Source organism: Vicugna pacos, chromosome 1 (assembly GCF_048564905.1).
Source record: "Vicugna pacos chromosome 1, VicPac4, whole genome shotgun sequence".
NCBI lineage: Eukaryota > Metazoa > Chordata > Mammalia > Artiodactyla > Camelidae > Vicugna > Vicugna pacos.
Window position 1 is genome coordinate 41,823,942 of NC_132987.1, and position 23,730 is coordinate 41,847,671.

At 39.7% G+C, this 23,730-nt stretch overlaps 1 protein-coding gene across 7 annotated transcripts in view; it reads left to right on the forward strand.

Moving 5' to 3' along the window:
* Nucleotides 1-18,348, forward strand: part of SAMD7 (sterile alpha motif domain containing 7) — a 54,731-nt gene extending 36,383 nt beyond the window's left edge. For 5 of the 7 annotated variants that reach the window (XM_072960690.1, XM_072960695.1, XM_072960692.1 and 2 more), the window contains 3 exons: nucleotides 111-232; nucleotides 5,605-5,715; nucleotides 17,590-18,348. In XM_072960690.1, the coding sequence (XP_072816791.1) occupies nucleotides 111-232; nucleotides 5,605-5,715; nucleotides 17,590-17,997 (641 nt within the window). In that variant the 3' untranslated portion in view covers nucleotides 17,998-18,348. Of the gene's footprint in view, nucleotides 1-110; nucleotides 233-5,604; nucleotides 5,716-8,013; nucleotides 8,096-8,710; nucleotides 13,516-17,589 lie in introns of those variants that run through there. The other 2 variants (XR_012072437.1, XM_006200824.3) reach the window with 2 other exon arrangements.
* The last annotated feature ends 5,382 nt before the right edge of the window (nucleotides 18,349-23,730 follow it).

Genomic DNA, 23,730 nt, shown 5'->3' on the forward strand with positions numbered 1-23,730 from the left:
GGCAATGGGATATGGGGAAGTAATGTAACTACACATAAAACTGTGCTCACAGAGTTCCCCTTTCCCCTGGAGATTTTATACCACAAAATAGTCTCCTTTCCATTTTGAAGGAACACATGTGCTGCTTACAATCAAGGAAGATCTATCTTTGGATGAAGATATTCAGAAATGGACCGTGAATGATGTATACAACTTCATCAGTGGCCTTCCAGGTTGCTCAGACTATGCTCAGGTGACTTTAAGTATTTTCTGAAAGTTAGACATTTTGAAATACATGTTCTTCATAATGAGTTCTGTCAAACTTGATTTTGACCCCAGAGAGGATTCCTAATAATCTTTTCCTTTTTATGTCATTGGCTCCCCTGAAACGGGAGCCTCTGATTGGTCGTGTGCCCACACCCCAGCTGCAGGGGAGGCGGGGAAAGCCAGGGTCTGCCTGTAGTTCCCGCCCCATCAAGACTCCTGAGATATGGGAATTCTCACAAAATTAGGTTCAGAGGCCCAACATCCAAGAAGAATGAGAGAGGTCTGCTGTATTCTCTACTTGTCCATTTAACAAACGTTTTAGGGGCATGCGTTTCTGTGTCAGAAGTTTTGGGGCTACTCATCATACATAACAGAAATACATACTTTTTTCTAAAAAGGACAAGGAAAATACATCTGAAAAGTAGGAAATTAACTCTTTTTAAATTCCATTTTTATGCTGGGGCAGTATATAAAAATGCCTACACACATAATTCAATCTGGTAAAGAAACACTATTTCTAAAATTATAATGAAATGTTAGGATAGTTGGAAAGTAAAACTAGTCTCACTTATATGGGAAAATTAGAGATAAAAATGGTGGGTTGGCAAGTTTTTGAAGCTTATGACAATGCTACATTTTCATGCAAATAGTTTACTTTTTCAAGTGATTTAATAATACAATTCTAAGCAACAATGTGACTACTAAATTTGGTATCATTATCTTTGGTTTACAGATTAAAGGAAAAGCAAGAAAAGGACATTATGATTGAACTACATCATAATTTGCTAATGTTAGAGATAATTTTCTTTTAATCTCATTTTGTGATAGCATTTTCCTTCAGTGTAATGCTGTTAATTTTTTTTTAATCTTTTTTTTTCCCATTCTTTTTATGGAACCAATGGAAAAGTCATATAGAGTAGTAATTTAAAGTATGGCTTATAGGTGCCTGGCTAGTTCAGTCGGTAGAGCATGAGACTTAAAGTATGGCTTACAAAGCCAGAAAATACAAGTTCAAATCCTGGCTTTTCCACTTTCTAGGCATGTGACCTAGGACAAGTTGCCTCTCTCCTCAGTGCCTCAGTGTTTTCATGTGTAAAATGGGGATAATAATATAATATATTCTCAAAGAATTGTTGTAAACGTTAATGAGTGCCTGGCACCTTGTAAGTACTCAATAAATGTTATTTTCATCATTATATCAGAGGCTTCTAGAGAAAGCAGAACCTTAAGTTACTAATGAGGCTAGTTGTATTGTTTAAGTCACTTATTTTATGTTTTTGTATACCTGATAAAATTTTTTTCCTATTTTTTCGTGTTCAATGAGTATAATCTTATTTTTTTTATTAGACATTAACCCTGAGAAAGTCACTTTTTAAATTTATCTATGCCACTTACCATGTACCACATCAGCCACTGGTACAGTGAAGTTACCAAACTCTGATAGCCAGAAACAAGCAACCCTATCCGTAACGAACATTTGATTGCTGACTTCTGATGGACTGAATTTGTTTGAACTCACTATCCTTAGTCAGTGACCCACAGTCAGAAAAATGCAATTTGTAATAACCACTCTTGTAATAAATAACGTTACATGCATTTTATACTTTATAATCCCAAACATCCCCTTGTAGGTACATAGAAACCCATAAACATGAATACTCCAAACTTTGCTGACTCATTATCTCTCACCACCAGGATGTCATTACTTCCTTCCCACCCCAAGAAGTGGTACAGTTATTTCTAGGCGTTTCTCAAATGTGTTTAGGATCAAGTCCTGCCCTGTTTACACACTAATGTCTGTTCCCTCCCAGCGACTGCTGGTGACATCAACAGTAAGAATGCCACTGGTCTGCTGGGCATGACTTGGCTGTGCTCGGTGTTCTGTACAGAGATGGGAAGGACCTCCTTAGATGCAGCCAGGAGCTGTCTGGGTGCAACAGGCTCTGAAGCAGCACTGCTTGTGCACAACTCTCACAGGAACCCTTGTCCACAACATGCCATCTGCTTTTATCCTCAGCCCCTGGGATCACTCAGGGCCACACCCACTGGCCCCTCTCTGTCTTCACCTCTGCCTTAGGTGCAGCAACCTCCAACCACCTGCTTCCTGCAGGTAGAAAAAAGAAATTCAGGAAAAAATAACCGCAACTAAAACCCAAAGCCCCTTGCAAATGAAATCTTTTAAATAGATGGGAAGAGAGGGTAGGTAGTTCAGCTGTTTAGGGACATTCAGGATACCTGGTAACACATTTTGTTTGTTCAAAATCAATGTCTAGTTCAAATAAGTCAGCAGATAAAATATTCTCTCTCTAAAAATAACTGAAATTACTAAAATATTTGCACAATTATATCATGCACTTGGCCCAAACTGCTCTCATGAGCATGCAGTTGGGGACATCATCTGAGAGACAGAGGCATGTTCTGCATCTTTGCCTCAGGCCCAGGGTTCATCCACCGTGTTTGAAAGTTAAGCCCTCATGCACTTCAGCCCTGGCTGCCAACTACCTGTGCTTCTTGGACAGCTCACTTCACCTTTTCTACATTGGTTCTCTCCTTTATAAAAGATCATAATAGTGTCTACTATTAATTGAGAACAGACTATATACCAGGCATTATACTAGGCACATCATTTAGATTATCTTTCAGATTTAATCTATGTCATACTTCTGCAAAGAAGCTATTAACTCCATTTTGCAGCTGAGTAAAACTGAGCTTCAAGGTGTTTAGAAGGGTACTTCAAAAATGTGTGTGTGACTACGAGTCTAGCTCTTACCTTTATAATTACTCTACATTAAAGGTATTTGGCCATATGATTTTCATTCAGGAGTACCTGGGCCCCGTGGAGTTCTCAAAGGTGGTAAGAGGGATGCTTAAGTTGTTCACACTATTTCAAAATAACCTAAGAAATATCATCCATTTCCCCAAATTAAAGCTACACAGACTAACCCAAAATGTCAAATTCTTTGCTTTGGCCCAAATTAAGTTATTCATTTTAGCCATTCTACAATTTGTTTAGTTAAAATTTGAAAAGAAATAATAACTTAATAAATATAGTTTGTAAGTAACTAAACTCTGTTAGAACACAAATCCTGGTACAGAAGTTCCCCAAGAAGATTCTAATTTTCTGCTTGTCCCAATACAACACACCAATACTACATGTTCCAAGGCACGGAACATGCTGTAGAAACAGAACAAATATGGTTCCTCTCATGGAGCTTATGGTCCAGAAGAGGAACACCAGTAAGGGATTCCACTTACGTGTGACCAGGCTATGAGAGGGCAGGTACAGGGCATGGTAGGGACACACAGGAGGGCCTCATGGCTTCCTGGAGGAAGAGGCATCAAACATGAGTCCTGACAGTGAGCAGTTTACCAGCTAAGTAGGGGAACTTAGGTAGGAGGGAGGCAAAGGAGGAATTTCCAGGCAAGGACCAGAAGCCAAATAGAACTTAACATGGATGGGTTTTGAGAGCAGTTCTTAGCAGCCAGAGGGCCAGGGCTAAGGTGGGAGAGGTGAGGATGGCAAGAAAGGGGACTAAAGAGTGAGAAGTGGCCAGATCACAAAGAGCCTTGAAGACCCAGCAAAGGATTGTGACTTTATCCCAGAGACAGTCTAGGTTTTAAGTAGGAGTGGCATGCTTAACTTTTCATTTCAGACAGGTTGCTCAAGTTGCTTTTATGAAAATAGGTTAAGGGAGGCAAGACTGGGGAAGCCTCCTCAGATGAGCAAGTATGGAGTTTGATCCAGGGTAGGAGCAGTGGGGTGGACAGATAAGAATGCTATCTAAGAAGCAGAATTGGCACGATTCAGCTTCTAAGTTTAAAATATACATTCGGGAGCCTTCAGTATAGAAAGACACTCACTACTCACTAAAACCAGGACACAGACTGAGATGAATCAGTAAGGCCAGAGAGGACCTGGGTCAGAAGCCTAAGGGACTCTTAACACATAAAGATGGACAAAGAAACAGGAGCCACAAAGGTGACTCTGAAGGAGACAGCAGAGGGTACCCCGGAGGGAGAAGGGAGAAGTCTCATGAAGGCAAGGGAAGAGCATTTTTCTTGAAGGAGTAGTCAACAATGTCAGATGCAGCCCAGAGCATAAGAAATACGAGGACTCAAAAATATCCATGTGTTTAGTAGCAACAGTCACCAGGGGCCTAGAGGAGAGCAGGTGTAATGGACTGGTGAGAGTGGAAGTGAGACTCCTTGAGACTGAGCAAAGTAAGAACATGGAAGCAGGGAGCATGAGAACTCCTGGGAAACTGGGCTGTAAAGGAAATGAGAGACCTGGGGGAGTATTGAGAGGTGGAATGAGGAAGCGTTGGTGTATTTTCATTATTTTTGCTTGTTTAATGGTGGCAGAGACTTGCTTAAATGCCAATGGGAAAGAGCCAGCCAAAGAGGAGGGACTGAAGATGAGAGAGAGGATAATCTATTGAGTGAAGCCTGCAGGTGGGAAGGGTGAAGACACACGGCCCAGGTGGAGAGATTGTCTTTAAACAGTGTGGGACCATTCCACTGTATTAGGACAGAGCTTTTGGGTTTGTTGGGCAGAATTAGAGCAAGTTCTTATCTACTGATTTTTTTGAATTAAGAAGTTCTATGATTTGCTGAAAATGAGGGAGAATTCTGTAGGGTCTAAAGTTTGAGGAGTGTAAAGAAAGCTTGAAATAGAAAAGAAAGCTCATCGATATATACAGGATTGCCAGGCAGGTTGAAATTGGAGATCATGACCTTATGATACTGCTAATTGTCCCAGTTTTTTCTATCCATCTCCTCATCTGCCTGGAACCTTTGTCCCCCAGCAGCCTCCCTAGTATCTGGAAGAATGGAAGGCATGGTGGCATCCACTGCAAAGTCAGAACAAACAGGCCCCATGGAAGGTCCAGCATGGCAGCTCTTACCTGCGTCTTCCTCTCCTCCCTTTGGTACTCACTTAAGGCAGTGAACAGAGGCACTGCATCTGTAAATGTGAGAGCCTGAAATTTGTCTGCCATGGTTTTTACCCACATCCCTTTATTCAGACTCTTGTCCATTCATTGACTGGTCCAGGAGCACATCTTCTGTTATGTGCCAAACACAGCATTACTGGTACATTGGTGAGTAAGACATGGGCCTGTCCTCAAACGATGATGATGACTCCAGGTTGGAAATGAGTTCTAGATACAGAGAATTACAGTGTACTCCAAGGGTTATTAAAGAGCACAAACAACATGCCACTGGAGCACAGAAGGGAGGGTAACTGAACATAAGATATTTTATGAATTTCTGTCATCCTCAAGAGCAATCTTAATGTTTCCTCCAAAGCTAAAATATCTATACATTTAAACAAAGTTGACATCTTTTGTGTTTAATAAGGTATTTAAAGATCATGCAATTGATGGAGAAACTTTGCCATTACTCACAGAGGAGCACCTTCGAAGTACTATGGGATTAAAGTTAGGGCCAGCACTAAAGATCCAATCACAGGTAAGGTGATTTTTTTTGTAACTAAATATATATTAATGGTATGAAGCTTAAGAGAAATATGTTACTTTTGTCTTGTTGTAATAGTAACAATGCCTATTGAACCTCTTTCTTAAGCTTTTCCCCTCTGTGGGCGGGCACAAGACAGAAGTGAGGGCAACTGAAGACACTGAACAGGGCACTGGTGCACCTTCCTGTGGGAAGTGGGGAAGGCACAAAGCAGAGGTGCTGTGTGCTGGTCAATGTGTAACAACCTGCTCTCTTTAAAAACAAAAATGAACCCTGATTTCCTAGCATTTGTCAATTTCTGTAGTGTAAATACTCCCACCATGGCTGACAAACTCCAAATGCAATGTCCTTGAATACAGATTTGGGGGGACATGCTCTGCAGCACAGCATTTTAGAGTATTTTCACCATGTGGATGGCACAGGTGTGAACAAACCTCAAAGGCAGAGATCATAATTAATCATTGCAGCTGAGTAATTAGGTAAAAACAATTAAGAAGTGGTAAGTTTGGGGCATTTATTACTTTAGTTTTCAATATAATGTATCTAATTGTAATTTTATAAAATTTAACTTTTAATAATAGCATTTTTAACAACTAGCTTGCAAATTTCCTAAAAACGTAACCATTGGCTCTCAAGAGCCAGAACGAGCCAGCTCTAGCGCACACTTCTCATCTCCTGCTCCACTGCTTCCTTCTGGCCTAAGGCACCTTCATCCCTCATCGGATTACTGCATTAGCCTTCTAACTCTTCTCCCTGCTCTGCCCTTGCCCACCCAGAGCCTATTTACACAACAGTAAAGAATGATCCTTCTAATACTTAAGAAGGATCAAGTCACTCTTCTGCTACATTCTGCTTGCATTATTTGCGCTCCTCCCCACCCACCACCACCCTTGCCTTCCTGACCTCATCTTCTGCGTCTCTCCCCCATTTTTGCCCATTCACCTCTGGACCCCACTTAAACATCTAGGCCTGCTCTACTTCAGTGTCATCCCCTCCCTGCGATGCTCTTCCCCCTGACATCCTCATGCTTTGCTCCCTCATCTCCTTCATCTTTGCTCTGCTTTACCATCTCAATGAGGTTTGCCTGATTCACCCTGCTTAAAACTGCAACTGGCGCAGCCCCCACACATACTGCTGCTACCCCTTTTCTGCTCTTCTTTTTCCCCGTAGCACCCATCACCTTCAACTACAATCTGATTTACTCACTTGTTATATTTATGTTTATTGTTGATTTCCCTCTGCCCTCACTAGAATGTAAGCTCCATGAGGGCAGAAATCTTTATCTGTTTTGTTGACTGATGTAACCTTAGAAAATGCAAGACCTATAACAGATGAATAATTACTTGTTGAAGAAATGAGTTTCCTAAAAGTGAAACCAAGAAGCATCAACTAATCCTTCCCAGAATTCATAAGGACTCTACCTGTTCTATACAAGTTTAGACCAGGAGCTAGATTCCAAAATGTCCTTCAAAAACCACTTTTATTTGTGTAAATTTTTAGGATAAAGAAATTCTTTATTTCTAATGCAAATATTTCATTGTGTTTTCTTTTTTTCAACTTACTATTCTGGAATAACTTTAAATACAGAAAAGTTGCAAAGGTAGTACAGAGACCCAGCTTTTCCTAATGTTAACATCTTACATAACATGGCACATTTGTCAAAACTAAGAAATTAACATTGGAACAATATGATATTCACCTTAAAATGATTTATTTTTCTTTAATGAGGATACTATCTCTCTTGGCATGCTTACTTTAACACTGCACGGTTTTTTCTCAAATCAGATTTTCTTTGACTTTAATTTATCACGTTGGTTTCACTTTTTGTTTTTTTGTTTATTTGTTTGTTTTTTGGTTTTTTGTCCTTACGATGTGGGCAACCCCAGGTCATTCTTCATCTTCTCACTTGCTGTTAGCATTGCCCCTCTATATCATTTTCATGAGGCTGTAGTCATTTCTTATGCTCCTATCTGACATGTATATGTGCCTCCATGCAGCCCAGCTGAGCTGTTATATCTCAGGCCCCATCTGCCCGCATAACAGGACAAGGCTTCCACAGAAACTCGGGGGAAAGGGGGAGAATTCCAGCTGATGCCGGCTGTTCAGCCGAACAGAACAGTTGTAGAGTCCTTGGGAATGGGGATTTCCAGGGGTCCAGCTGAAGCAGGAGAACTGAAAGGTTCTGAGTAACATCTGAAAATCCCAGAAGGTGAGCAAGCAGGAGTTCGTCATGGATAAGATCGCAAAGTCTCAGTCTCCAAAATGAGAACCAGGGGCAAAATTCTGTTATAGTGAGAACTGCTGAGAAGAAGGAAAGCCACCCTCCAGAACAGAAACTTAGAAGTGGACCTGGGCTGAGCAGACAAGGAAAGAGGTAGGAGAAGAAAAAGTTACTAGGATGTGAGAACTGAGATACTATTAGAACGCAGGGAGTGGGGCGGTTTGAGCTGTGACGGTGTGAGCAACATAGAAGCGTCCTGGGTCACACTCAGAGTCGGGTTTGTGTGGGAGCCCAGGCAGCACTGAGGCGCCAAGCCCCAGAGCCTTGTTTATGTCTCAGTGCTAAGCCTGCTGGAGGCCAGCTGTGTGCTGAATCTAAAGAAGTCCAGCCTCAGCCTGAGAAGGACAGGCTGAGTGTTGGTCAAGGTGCAGTAGGGTACCTGTGGGGACCTCTTGTGGGACCACTGGAAAAGGGAGCACTGGAGTCGACTCAGAGTGAAATTATTATGTGTGCAGATGACCCACAGCAGAACCAAGAACAGGGACTGGTGAGTTCTGCCACCTTGGTGTCCAGTTTTACAGCATGAGCACTATGATTCTGAGAGAAAGAAAAAGACTACCATGTCCTAGAATTGTGTCCCCTCCACCTGTGCAGATGCTCCTTATCTGAAGTGACCTCAGCCTCCCCAAAATCTGTGGCTAAGCAGAATATGCTGGGTTATTGGAAGAATTCATAGATGTTATTACTGTAATTATTTTGTCTTCAAAGGTATCTCAGCATATGGAAAGTATGTTCTATAAGAAAAGCCTTTCACTTCCTACCCACACAAAAGAGGCATTCAATCAACCGGCAGATACATCCCCACTTTTGGATCTTAATTCCTGGAATGATACACTGGACATTCCTTGTTCCCAGGATATGATTATTCCTAGAGGAACTGAGCAAGATAGTATGAGAAATTAAAACCCCCAAGGAGCAAGGACAGTGTTAATCAGTTTTCCAAAAAGTCTAGGATATTCTGAAGGGTGTGTGAGGGTTTCCTAAGACCAGAGGGAGGCTGAGAGGGAGAGAAAGCCCACCCTCCTGAGCTGTCCTAGAGGCAGCTTTGCCCAGGTTTCCTGAAGTGACCTCAGTGCAAAGTGGCTGGAGACGTATCCTTGGAAGTAAATGCTAAATGAAGAGGAGCATTTGCAAACATCAAGGAAGCTACAGTTGGATGTTTCCATGAGGAAATCTGTGCAGAAGCCAAAAGAGCCAAGACTGGAAAAAAAGAGCTCCTTGCTTCTCCTCACTCTGTTCCCATCTCTCAACCAAGGGAGAAACAAAGGCAACCCAGCGGAGCCGGAAGGAGGCAGAGGAGAAGGTGGAGAAGGACAAAACAGAGAAACAGAGGAGCTGGCCCCAAGGCCCCCACTTTTCTCATTGCAGGCTTCCAGCCTGAAGGAGGCCCGTGCTAGGAGGAGACAGAAGCTTTAAAAACCTTAAAGTTCGCAGTTTGATTGTTACTCAACATTCTCCTTCTGATACGAAACCGTGTTGTGACTAAAAACAACTGGAGGACTTCTTATCTGAAAGGAAGGTGAAAAGGCACAGTAACCTTCCTCTCCCTGGGGCAGGGGCAGAGTATCTCCACAGTCAGGTTTGAACTGGCAGGATGGAGGGGACACGGTGGTGACTGCTTTCTGCTCATACCCTGTTTGAACTTCACATTTAACAGAACGCCTCGGAAAGGATCCACAGGAAACTGATAAGAGTTTGCTCAAGGAGGGGACTGGGTGACAGGGGTGTGAGGGAGACTTCTTCCTATATACCCTCTGGTACATTTTTAACTTTTAACAATGAGAATGTATTTTCTATTTTTAAAATTTACATTTAAAATAAACTGTAGTAAGCAGCCTCTAAGATGGCCACCAGTGACGCCCCTGCTTCCTGGTGTTCATACCCTGTGAAATCTCCCCTTTGGGATGGGCTGGACTGAGGACTCCTTTCTGATGGATGGTATGGAAGACAAGACGGGATGTCACTTCTGTGGTTTCTGTCTTGAGTGCTTGCTCTCTCTGTCTTTGGATTACTCGCTCTGGAGGAAGCCAGTTTCTATGTCTCCAGGCAGCCCTGTGGAGAGGCCCACATGATTGAACTTGGAAATGGATCTACTGAGGCTGCCAAAAGCCACATGAGGGAACTGGAAGGTGGCTCCTCCCCAAGTCAGGCCCTGAGATGACTCTCCAGCTCCTGCTCACAGCTTGATGGCAGCCTCCGCGGGCCACCCTGAGTCCGAGGCCCTCAGCTAAGCCCCTCCTGGATTCCTGACCCACAGAAACTGAGATAATAAGTATGTACTATTTCTAGCCACTAATGGGATAATTTGTCTCTTAGCAATAGATACCTAAAACAAAAAATTGCATGGATAAACATATAGCATGCTTCCCACATTCACTTTTTGATCTGAAAAGTGGACTTTTGAAGTCATTTCCTCACAAGCCATGCTAATTTCATTGATGTTTGCTTTCTTTCATTTTTAATATGAAAACAACAGAGTTTTTCTGACATAAAATTATACTATCAAATGGTCCCTTTGAGGGGAGAGAAGGGAAGAAAGAGAAAGGAAAAGGAGGGACGGAGTAGGAGAGAGAGGCTTGGGGAGAGAAATGATCCCTTCAGATTTCAGAAGTTTAAGAATTGTTTTGTCACATGACCTTTCACCTTCTATAATTCCCAGCGTATAGACGTTTCACAAGGTGCCAAATGTGAGTTACAGATGTTATGCTGGGGGATAAAAAGAAAGCCTAATTGATACTTTTAGTGGCAAAGAGATCATGTGGTTCAATCCATACAAAGGCTTTTGAATTTCTTATCCCTGCTAAAGGAGTCAATTGAATTGGTAACGGATTCACTTGAACAGATGTGTCTCAGTGTGGTTTTAAAGAAAGTGTTCTGATATGCCATCCCGGCATGTACTATCACCAAAAAAAAAAAAAAAGCACTGTGCTTAATTGTAGAACAATGCATTAATTAAACAAAGCAAAACAAAACAAAAATACATAAAGGAGGCTCTCCCCAGCCCTCAGAACTCTTCTTTGGAAGAAAAGGAGATTGAAATTGCTTATCTGTACTAAGATTGTCTTTTCCCAGATTCACAACTCTAGGATACCTTTTAAAAAATGACTCCCTTTTCTAATAAAAATTATCTTCAAAGGTGAAAATTTTGCTCACATTATCATATAGAAATAGTTTTCCACTTTTCTGCAAATGCAACTTTAGTCTTGAGCACACTCTGCATCCTTTGTGAGAGTAAAACAAAGAACAGCAGCAAAGACAAAAAAATTCTTATGTTTGAAAACCAATCACAATAAGAATGTATTTGCTAAATAGGGTTTTCTGATTTATGAGACATTCTGTTTAGACAGACTGAATAAACATTCACATGGTGGAGTACTATGCAGCTGTTCCTCTAGCAAAGTATTTCAGCTATTAAAAAGCAATGATAGAATTCAAACATCACCATTTTGCACCCCTAAAAACTAAAGGATCTAAACAATGATCATAAATGACTGTTAACACCACAAAAAGAGAAACAACCAGACATTCCTCCTTATGGAAGCCCATGAAACAATTAAAAAAATAGCAAAATCCAAACTGTGGGAAACCAGATAGTAGAAATGACCCGATTTTCTCCAACAAATAAATTGCAATGAAAAACAGAGAAAGGGAAAAGGAAAGCCAATAGATTAAAAGATACTAAAGATTCAAATCACCCAGATGTAAAAGCTTTAGAAACAGATGTTGATGGTGGCAAAGCATTGTGAATATAATTAATGCCACTAAATTGCACACTTAAAAATGGTTAAAATCACAAAGTTTATGTTATATATATGTATATACATATTCTCCCACAATAAAAAATTTTAAAGATCCATATCACCCAGTACAATTAATTGGGTGCATATTGAATACACTGTAAAAAAGAATTGGAGAAATTTGAACACAATTGGGGATATTCAGTGCTATTAAAGAATTACTCTCTGTTTTTTAGATGTGATAATAGTGACATTTTTATTAGTGGTAAGAACATTTAACATGAAATCTTTCCTCTTAACAAAATTCTAAGTGCGCAATGTGATATTGTTAAGGTACGATGCTGTGCAGCGGGTCTCTAGAACTTACCTAAGTTTTTTAAAATTTCTTGTCTCTTAGAAATCTATATTGAAATATATACAGACAAAAATAATATATATTGGATCTGGGATTTGATTTTGCCTTACCTACAATCTAATAAATTATCCACTTACTATTTTATGGAGCTTGGGAGAATCTCAAGACTCTTGAGTCAGAGACAAAGGACTTTATTAATCATGATGCAATAATCAGCACAAACATCAGCATTTTGTGTTGGTTCCCTTTGCTTGCCAGTGCCACTGGGGTTACACAGATGGGCCTAGAGGAAGCCAGCACATGCAGTGGGTTGTGTCACAGCTGTGGAACACTGAATATGGGGAACCCCCTATTTTTATAGCAAGCAGTAAGAGCAAAGACCTGCTCTTTGTCCAGGGGTGGGAGTGGAGTGTGGAGGGGTGGGGATGAGATGTTCCCTCATTTCTTAAGGTTACTGGGTACATAATCAACCCTGAGAAATGATAAAAGCACAGTCAGGCCCTTGCCATCCACCCAGCAAGATCTGTAGGAATAAAAGAGGCCCAAAGAAGAGCATCTCTCCCAACAATATCATGACATAAATTTGCTTCAAAACTCCATGGAGAGAAGAGGGTGTAGGTAAGTCAGTGGGAATATAATGAAACAAGTTAGGCCATGAGCTGATACTTGTTGAAGCTGGGTTGTGAGTATGTGAGTGTATGAGGTTCACTCTATGCTTCACTGTTCTTTTGCATATGTTTGAAATTTTCTGCAGTAAAAGTTTAAAATCTATTTACTAAACAGTTATCTTATATAATATGTCAGGATGCCAATATTTTTCATAAAATAGAATATGTAAAAATACATATTTGCTATTTTAAATTTATGGAATATTTTACTCTGGCCATTAATACTAAGAATATACAGCAAGCAAACGTTTTTCCTCATTATGGTAAATATATACTACATATATTGTTATTTTATTACAAATATATGAAAGGTCTGTTTTACAGAGGGTTCTAGTCAATTTACTGTACTTGTCTGGCCTGTACTCTGGAAAATGAATCTCTTTTCACATAAGCCAACACAGGTCTTTGACTTATCTGCTACTAGTCCCAAGATGTCACTGTGCAGCTGTGCGAAGTTAATCTCCCCAGGAAAGGTAATAGTTTACTTGAACATCACTGGGTGCCATTTTGAAAAAAACTGAATGCTTTTAGGCTGTGCACATATTTTTTTAAACTGCATTTCTAATGTATTTCACACACCCCCCATCACCCTGTTGGCTTATTCCCTAATATGTGATTTTATTTTGCTAGCTAGATTGTTCAGCTGAATTAAATTGTTCTTTCATTTTGCAAAGAAGTTATTCTCCTCAAATAAAACATAAAAGCAAGGATCTGAAATACCTTGTTACTGTAAACAAATCTCTTATCACCTTTTGTCTTAGTTCAGGCTGCTATAAAAAATTATAGATTGGATGGCTTATAAACAACAGAAATTTACTTCTCAGAGTTCTGAAAGTTGGAAATCCAAGATCAGGATGCCAGCATGGTCAGGTTCTTGTGAGAGTCCTCTTCCAGGTTGCAGATTGCTGACTTCTCACTGTCCTCCTGTGGCAGAATGCAGAAAGCCAGAGGAAACTCTCCTGTCTCTTCCAAGAAGGGCATTAATTCCCTCATGACCTAATCACCTCCCAAAGGCCCCACCTCCTCAAACCATCACATCAGTGGTTAGAATCTCACCATTAATTTTGGAGGAACATAAATATTCAATCTGTAACGCCTTCATCAGCCCATTTTCTGTCAGCCCTATCTCAGCATTCTAGGGTTCTCTGATGTCTAAAAATTATTCAGCAATATCAGATGTCCTTCTGTGTCTTTTGGGGATGGGGGAAAAAAGGAGATTTCTGAACCTTTTTTTTCACAGTTGCATTCCTACATAGAGAATAGCTGGTTTCACTTTGAAAAGAATGTTTCCCTCCTGAGGTAGGCTGTGCCACCAGTTGCCTTGAATCACAGACTACAAATGCCATTCAACTGCTCTTGGAACACCGCAAAGTTCTGTGCAAGCCAGAAATTTCAGTACTTTCTATATGAGCCAGGCAGATAATTCACTAAACTATCAATTTGGTTTTTTTGACATTTATGAGACTAATCCAACCAGTTCTGTGAAGGAAGCCTAATATTTGCTGGAATTATGTCAAATGCAGTGCTGTGCTTTGCCTTGATAACAGAACTCTGCTGCCGTTTGTTTTGTTTTTAATCTACAAAACAGAAATTACAAGTGTTTACCAAAAGCATTGATATAATTTAATAAGTAATAGTAGAAGACAGTTTCCTGACATTTTCAAAACTTCATGTTCAGAGCTCTACTGTAGCAACTTTTTAGACATACAGTTAGGTCCCTAGACACTGAATAAATAGAAGTAAGTTCATTCAAAACAGCAGAAAGAAATTTTGTCCATGTTAGGTTTTTTTTTTTAATGAATTTGATGATGAGGTGGTTCATTATTTTATGAGACTGGAGTTACTGTAGTTTAATAGTTGGTTTAGAATCCTTTATCATTCAGCTTTTCCTAAATTATCTTGGCTCTCTGTGCTTTGTTTTAACACCAATGGTTTGCTACTAAAACCACTCATTTAATTGAGCAAGAAAATAAATAAAAATTTTCAGCACAAGAATCAGAATGAACTAGCAAACATCTGATTGTGCAGGTTATACATGAGAAAGATATTGGCAGTTCCAAAAGCTAAATCTATAAAAGGCAACATTTTTAGTCCTGGGAGCCCATGAAAAGAAGTCTTTATTCCAGGCCTGATAATTGTTCCCTTGCAAGAGGCATAAAAAATCTTTATTCATCAGCCTTTGTCTACACTCACCAGCTCTTTAGGTAAATGATGCACAGAAGATTCCAAGCACTGCTTCCCTGGTAGAGAACTTTCCAAAGTGAATGGTCTCATTGGGTTACTTCTCATGATTACTATTCCTGAAACATTTGTTAATTCATATATTAGCGCTTTGTTTTAAAATTTAGGATAGAGGTTAACAATAAAATGTAACCATTCTTGTGAAGACACTTTTCACAAACATTAAAACCTTCAATTTTAAAATAGTATTTTGTTTCAGTTATCTTGTTTTAGAGTTATGTATCAGGATGCTCTATGATGCAAATGGCAGAAACCCCAATTCAAACTGGCTTAAACTATATAGAAGAGAGCTTAGTGGATCTTGTAACTAAAAACTCTAGATGTCTCGCTTCAGACAAGGCTCACTCCAGTGGTTCAAATGATGTCACTAGGGATCCGGTTTCTCTTTCTGCTGCCTTCCTTTGACTCCACCTTTAGGTTCTACAGAAGTTGCTTCTGGGCAGCTCCAGGATCTCTTCTCCTGGCAGTAAAATGTGTGTAGCAGTCCAGACAATATTTTCAATTCACAGGGTAGAAAGGTAGAGCACATGTCTCTTCTAATAGATTCAGGTCCTGGGAGTCTGAAACCATCAAGAAACCACAGCATTTGCTAACTCCATCAGAAAACCCCTGCTTAAAAGGAGTGCTTCACAAGTGAAGGAGCCCTTAACTTGGAGCTAGAAGATCTAGGTTTGCATTCCAACTGAGTCATTTTATGTCTCATTTTACTTCTTTAAGCCTCCATCTTCTAATCTGTGAAATGACAGCATTGACCTGTGACATATAACATCCCCAACAGTTAATATTCTGATAGCTATGTCTTTCCATCCATCCCAACATACATACACATATGTGCGTATATTTTTTTTTTAATTTTTGGTGAAGAAAGGAGTCAGAAACTAGGCTTTGAGGTGCTGGTATGACAAAATCTGTTTTGTTTGCTTGTTTCTAAAAACAAAGTCTTATACAAAGTTCAGCCAACATGTTTTTCATGCCCACAAACACTTCCCATGGCTAAGCTGGGAAAATCAAAAGCATGAAAACAAAAAAGAAAAATACAGAATAATGAAAGCATCTCTCTTTATAAGGCTTTTATTAATTCTCAGTCAGATTCTCAGATGATTGTTGTAATTCTGTCCGAGGCTCCTTTTCTTGTTTCATAGCTTTACACTTTGTGTGTCATTTTCCAAAGTACCCCCTCCCCCCATTTCCAAGGTTACAAGCAGATCACCGATCTGTGAGCAATGAGATCTGTTTGGTAAGAGAATTTGACAACTGAAGCAAAAGAAATCCTAATATCAAAATATGATCAGTAACTCAAGTGTCTGGGTAGAAAGGGAATATGAATTACCATTGCCTACTTATTCCTTCCCAGCGAGCTCAGAGCCATTTTAAAACCCCCTACCAATTCCTGAGAGCATTTAAGAAATGAGATGTTTCCATCATGTTTCGGCTGATGCTGAGGGCTCCTTTCTGCATGTGTCTCTTCACCCTGCCTAAGCAGAGGGTATGTTAAGCATAGTGGAGGGGACCAGAGGGCACCATGCTTAGAAAACCCTGCTGCTGGAAGGTTATCCACTCAAGTGCACTAAGGCTTTGGACCTTACCGCCTCCAGAGTGTCTGCTTTTTCCAAATGATCAATCAGAACAGGTTTGTTCATTGCCAGCATGGGTGAAATGCACCCAATTCTTACTCATTTCCTCCAGTTTGGGATATTTTACCCCTAGCCTTGTAGCCCTACTGGGCCAAGCCTGGCTGGAAGTGCTGTCTTCGATTCCTGGGGTCCAGGCCAGTCCTTGCTGACCCAGCTGTCACTGCCTGAGCCCCCAAATGGGATGTGTACTTAACCCCTGGGCCCTCCTGTAGTGGTGGGGAGCCACTGCTGCCTCCACCTTGGCTAATAAATGCTGCTGTTCCTCTTACTTCTTTTGCTTTTTTAAATTTAAATTTTATAGTTATAAAAAGTTCATAGTTTTTTTATAGTTTAAAAAAATCAGTGCATAGGGTCACATGGCTCAAGAGGGTACACCATGAAAAACCTCTGTTCCAATCCTGCCCTCCAGCTACTAATTGCCTTCCTGTTACCAAGCAAAAATGGACATCATTTCATCCTCTTTTTATGCAAATGTTAACGTACTACATTTGAGAGATTTTTCCGTGTAACAAAATATTACACTGTTGCTAGCAATGTGTGAATGCCTGTTGTCCCAGCCCTCAACAACAGTTTTATCAAAACTTTTGATCTTTGCTAGTCTGAAAGGAAAAAATATTAATATAGTTTTTAATCTAGAATACTTCTCATGTAGGAAGTGATAAAATGCCTGTTAAAGTTACCCATTTATTCTTTACCACTGGAAGAGGAGAGAACTGGCCCGAGTGTTTACCTCATCAAGCCAGCTCCATCCACCACAGGCATCCAGCATTGCCTCAGCTCCTGGTCCTTTCTCTCACTGGGCAGGGAGTCCTTGAGCCAGTGGGCACACAGCTCCCCATCCCAGGATTTGGCTGGGAATCTCTCTAACTCTGAGTTACTGCTTGTAACTGCACACCCCAAACAGCTTCTCCTGATATTTTCTTTCTAGAGAGATCTTTGTTTATGTCCTCAGGCTAGTAACAGCTGGAGCCTATGCCTGAAGGGCCAAGGGGAGAGAACAGTTTCCAGAATCCTAGCTGAGGGAGCTGAATGGAGAGGACCACCTACAAGAGCTGTGACCTTCTACCAAGGACACAGCCAGACCACTGCCTCCAGCAGGGAGGTAAGCCAGCAGACTAACCAGCCTGAGCTCTCCTCCCACCTTCCAGTCTCCTGCCAGCACTCTCCATTGGCTGAGCCTAACCAGAGGCCAGAGATGGGGAGGGAGACCATGGATGTAGCCTCCAAATCACAAAGTAATGGAGAAGGGTGGAGGTGGGACCTGAAAGGGCAAACAGAAGACACCCAGCATACCTACAAAATGGCAAAGCCCATGTTCCTTCGGAATTTGTTCCCTCATGTTCTTTGCTTTGCCTCTTGAATTTTCCAAGATCCTGGAAGATAAAGTCTAATGGGTTTATGTTTTCAGTCATGACTGTCCATGCTTCCTCACATGTAAGATTTTTCCAATAGATGGGCACTCAGCTGCATAGTAGCCATAATTGCCTCTGGGTTACTTATAAATTTTTAAAAGTTCATCATCTAGATCATGGATGAGTGCAGTCATATGGGGGGGAAAAGATCTAAATAAAGAAGAGGCAATTCTTACTACTTATTTGCAACAGGAAGATAATGTTTCATGAAGACCTGCCTGTTTTACATGTTGAAAAGAGCTAAAGTGTGTGCTCTGGAGATCAAGTAGGTTAGGGCACATTACTGTTATAATTCTAGAATCTTGGTGTTTCACTATCTTAAGACAACAGGTACAAATAAAGCCCTGCTGGTCTTACTGTATAAGTCTCAGTGGCACCTCACTCCTATGTGCTCAATTTTTAACAGAGTGACCCAATTTTTAACAGAGTCCTTGTTTCTGGAAATTTGCTAGAATTATTAGGTATCTTACATGTGCCCACAAGTCAGTCATGGTCATTATTTGCCATTCTGGTAACTGGACGAGGATTCCACAGCCTCAGGGACTGATTGTTCTGTAGAAGTATCACACAGAGCTGAAACTGCCCTGTGCTTATGACTATCCCCAGAGTACTGGTGGAGCAGGAACTCAGCAATGCCTACAGCTGTATCCAGTGTCACTGAACTAGGACCATGTAGCTGGTCTGGTGGACTTGGAACTGAAATGCTGTCCTTGAGGTTAGAGATCCAAGTATTGATCTCACATAGTGAGAAGGAGAGGACTCCCTCTGCTTACACTCAGCTTGCAACAGTGAAGGATACCACAGCAAGGTTGCTTGACCCAGCATGTTAGAATATTTAGTCTTGCAGTTCTTCTAATTAATACATTAAGCAACTTTTAGCAAGGTTCATGCTTACTGCCAGAGGTCTGTGTTGAGATAAGTTCTAAATCATTGATCTAAAATCTCCTCCCCTCTGAAGTTAGTGCTCTGTTTGGGTCTGACTTACCAGACCAGGAGGAGCTCCCATTGCTCGCATGCCCTACACTGTTTTTTCCAAAACTGTGGCCCCCATGAGGACCACACCAGTCCATCACACATGTTGTGTATACCTTCATAGAGTTCAAAGCCCCTTTCTTGGAAAGATGTTCAGCCCCAGTGTTGATCTGTGGATGCGAGCAAATTCATAGTGAGAGATATTCCCTAGGTCCTCCCTACAAGACCACACAAGTTCTTTTCCAGATCCTCCTCACTCAAAAAAAAAAAATTCAGCTGCACAGATATCACAAAAGGGAGCAGTTCTTGGGAGGTGGGATAGAGAGTGCAGTACCCAAAGATCCCCATATTAACTCTCATTCACAAACCATTCCTAAGGGATGGTCTCTAGAGAGTCAAGCAAAACTTATAACTTAGAAAGTGAATAGATAGGTGACTAAATCAATAAACTCTTCCATGCTACCTCAATTAATAATATTCCATAGTATCCCAATTAATAAATATAGAAGGAATAATGACAATAGAAAATCACCATTTGGCAAACACAAAAGTAATAATTATTTCAGGCAGAGAAAATAGGAGCTAAAATGAGTAGGCAAAAGTATGATGAAAAGCAGAATATTTAAATAGTTTCAAAGTATCCCCTCTTAGATGCTAATTAATTTCAAAGAGAAGAACTGTAACTTTACAGTGGTGAAACTTGGCAGATGCCACTTTCACTCAGTGATCACGTCAACTACATACTGAGCAGGGGATGACGTCACTTCTGTGATATTCTTTCCAAAAATGCACAACCTGAATGTAATCATGAGGAAATAACAGACAAACCTAAATGAGCAACATTTTACAAAATAACTGGCCAGACTCTTCAAAGAGTTAAAGAAAGACAAAGAAAAACTGAGGACCGTACCAAATTAAGGACTAACAAATGAGCCATGAAAATTAAATGCAGCATAAGATGAGGGACTGGATCCTGAGCAGATAAAGTAGCAGGACATGACAAAATTTAAATAAGGTCTGCAGATTACTTAGTAATACTCTGTCAAGTTAATGTCCCGTTTTGAAAATGGTACTGTGGTTATACACGAGGTTAACATTTGTAGAAGTTGGGTGAAGAGTATGTGGGAATTCTTCATACTATTTTTTCAACTTTCTCCTAAGTCTGAAAGTATTTTAAAATGAATAGTTGAAAAAAATTTAAATACATTTTTTAAAAAACATGGTTGAGAAAAATTTACTTATTACAATATTGGTTTATAGACAGAGTAAAAAAACACATTAATTAAAAGAAGTATCATCACTCTTGAATTTAAGACTAAACAACGAAACATTTTCTTTGATTAGTCATGAGTAGGATTATTCAGGCATTTCTTAAAGGCACACTCTAAACTCTCCGCATTTATTTTATTACTAAAAGTTAATGTTAAGAATAGCAATTGTACATAAAAGTACTTAGGTAATCCTTGGCTGTCCTTGTCAAAATATCAATAGACCTCTGCTGGGAACTGCTTTATTATGACAATCAAGCACTAAATTCGCTGACCTTCAGATCAGCAGTTCCTGGGTGGAAGGTGTATAGAAAAGGAAAGTTTTTCCATTTGGCAGATGAAAAATCAAGACCCTCAAATCCCTCTCCTAGGAAGTACAGCTTAGAAAAAGAACCTAATAATTTTTGCTGTTTGCTCTGAAATACAGCACTTCAAATGCAGCAAGTTCATTTCTGGCAAGGGTAGAGGTGACTCTTCATAACTTAGAAGTGACATGTAGGGCAAAAGACACTGGAGTCAGGGGAAGCACAACATTTTACATATCACATAGGAATATAAATTTTATATTTTAGTAGTTTCTTACAAAAATATACAAGAAAAATTCATTGAATAACTATTGGGGGGTAGACCCATAATTACTACAGCCTCTATCTACCAAATTATTTAGATAATTACCTAAAAGTTAAAATATCCACTCCATAAGATTTACTGGCCATCTGTTCCTTTCATTTCAGAGAAATCAGCATTTTTGAACTAGTTCTTGAGCACAAGAGCTTTCTGAAAATTATCTGAGGCCAATATAGTGTTGATGAAAAAATAAATAGTCAATCTAAGAAAGAAATGGAAAATTTTATTTGAGTCAAAGTGAGGATTGTAACCTGGGAGACAGTCTTTCAGAAAGCTCTGAGGACTGTTCTAACTATTAGAGATCAAAACACAGTTATATAAGTTTTTGAAACAAAGGGTTATATGTCAAATGACTATTGATTTTACACTATCCAGGTCTACACATACAAAGCAAGTAGTAGGTCATGCTAACTCTTCACAAGATTAAGAAGGAACATTATCTCCCAAGGAGGTCTGGTTAATACTGATTCACAATACACACTAAAGGGAAGGCAGGAGGCCCAAACAAGCAAAGAAAAAATGTTTATGTTTAAAGTTTTCTTGTCTTGCCATAAAATATGAATTTTATTTCATCAATAAGAAGAAAAAAATGTTAGAATTTTTCTCCCAATCTGCACGCAAGGTCCAGGTCTAGAAGCCCTGGTTTTCTTGGCCCTGCTGACTTCAAGTTCCATGAATTGAGCCTCTGTTCTCACCCTCGCCACCCCTCTCTTCTCTTGCCATCTTCATAGATGTTGGGTTTGGACAGAAAACAAGTTCTAGGTATGCTAATAACCCACGAGGTTTAGCTTTCTTTCCTTGTCCCAGAGGTTTTAATGTGGGAAATTTTTGCTTTGCCAAACCCTGAGTTTTCTCTCAAATTGCTGGGTTGGAGGTAGGTTGAGAGGGTGAATCCTTACATGCCTCTGTTGGATAATTCTACACTTATCGGAAACCAGGCACAAGGACTGATCGCTAGTCTCTCTTCTTGCACAAGGACGTGCTTCCTTCATGAAATCTACAGAAACTTCTTATTAAATTGGTTTCTTCTAAATTCATAGAAGACTATAGAGATAATAAAGGTCAAGGATATAATGAAGACTTCCTAACATAATTTTGTTGCCTTATAAGTATATTTCTCTCATTTACTAAAGCTGCAGAGGATAAGGACCATGTCATTGTCATCATTCATTACTCACTCCATTAACACTCATTCACCCTGGGCTACGTGCTAGACTCGACACTGAGAACAGGAGAATAAGACATAGTTCCTGCCCTTTAAAGGTTCATAGGTTAGTAGAAAGAAAAACAACAAATTATTTGTTATATAAGTTATATATTTTTAAATAAATAATTTATGTATATTTCATATAAATATATAAAAATTACATTAAATCATATATACTATAGCACTGATTGTACAAAATGTTGTGGAAGCCCAGAAAAAGAAACAAGTAAGTCTACTGAAGAAAGAATTCAGGGAAAGTTTCTCTGTGGAGGTGATAGGTTTCCTGACCCTTGAAGGATATGCCCAGTGGAAAGGGGAAGAAGAAAATAGGAAACATGTAGGTATGAAAGGGCATTTGGCAGGAAGGAGGAGTAGGGGGAGAAGTATGAAGCTGGAAAGGAGTGAACCAGGTGATTCGAAGGAAGGAGATAATAGTTGGATATGGTCAACGCACACAGCAGAGGATAGAAAGCTAAAGTCTTTGTTTCCCAGATTCCCTTGCCGCTAAATTCTGTTTTAATACAATGCACTGGTTGGATATCAGAAGGAAAAAAGTGATGAGGAGGCCATCTTTCTGCTGCTGTTGGCTTCCACTCTGCTGGCAAGCAAGGTCATGATGACACAGGGTTTTTCTTCAGCTCCAGGGTCCAGTCTTTATTATGAGAGTTAAGAGGCAGTTGTAGCAGTGCTGGCAACAACTTCTGATCCTGGCCTCCGGACAGATTGATCATAGCTATCTAGTAGTTTTTTGAACTCAGTGTTGCTATTGTGAACACCTCACTCCTCAGAGGTAGAGATCCCCCTAACTAGTCAGTTCTGCAGGGTCTGGTGGACATTCGAGCAGGCCCAGCCTTGATCTTGCTCTTGCAAGCTTTCAATGATTTTTGGAAGTATCAAAGGCCCCTAATTAAGTCCTTATTAAAATACACAGATTAGTTTCTCTTTTTTGCACTGAACCCTAACTAATAAAGCAAAGGTAAGGAAATCATGCATACTCTGTATGTGAATGAGAATGGTACTAATGTTGCTGTTTGAAATGACAAAACAATTACTATTTCAGTTAAAAAGTCAAAGTGACTTTTTAAAATGTTCTTAGTCTAATATTAGCATGCTAAAATTCATGTATTATACTTTTCTGAAACAAAATATCTATTTATTTTTTGATAATACATACTCTATCTTATAGTGTTTCTTGAATGGAAGTCTAAAGAATCAATTCATTTTAAAACATTAAATAAATTTTCAAATAAAATTATTTTCATCATATTTTATTTTATATTAAATTTTTGTTTCTAATAAAAAGCATTGTCACTGACGTTATTAACTAACAATTTTTTAAATGCTTTTACAAAAGCCATGCCCAAAAACGCCCTGGCCATTATTTGCTATACTTCCCTACAATTTTTTTTCTTTTCAACTTATAGTCACACATAGATACTTAACATAGAAAATGGACCCAGAAAAAAGTGTTATTTTAAACAACTAAATGTATCAGTTTTCAGTTTGCATAAATCTGATTAATGGGGGGTATATGTCTATAAACTATTCCCTTACATTTACTGGGATGGTAGGCCTCAGGAAACTGAATTTTTCAAGTCCCTACCTAT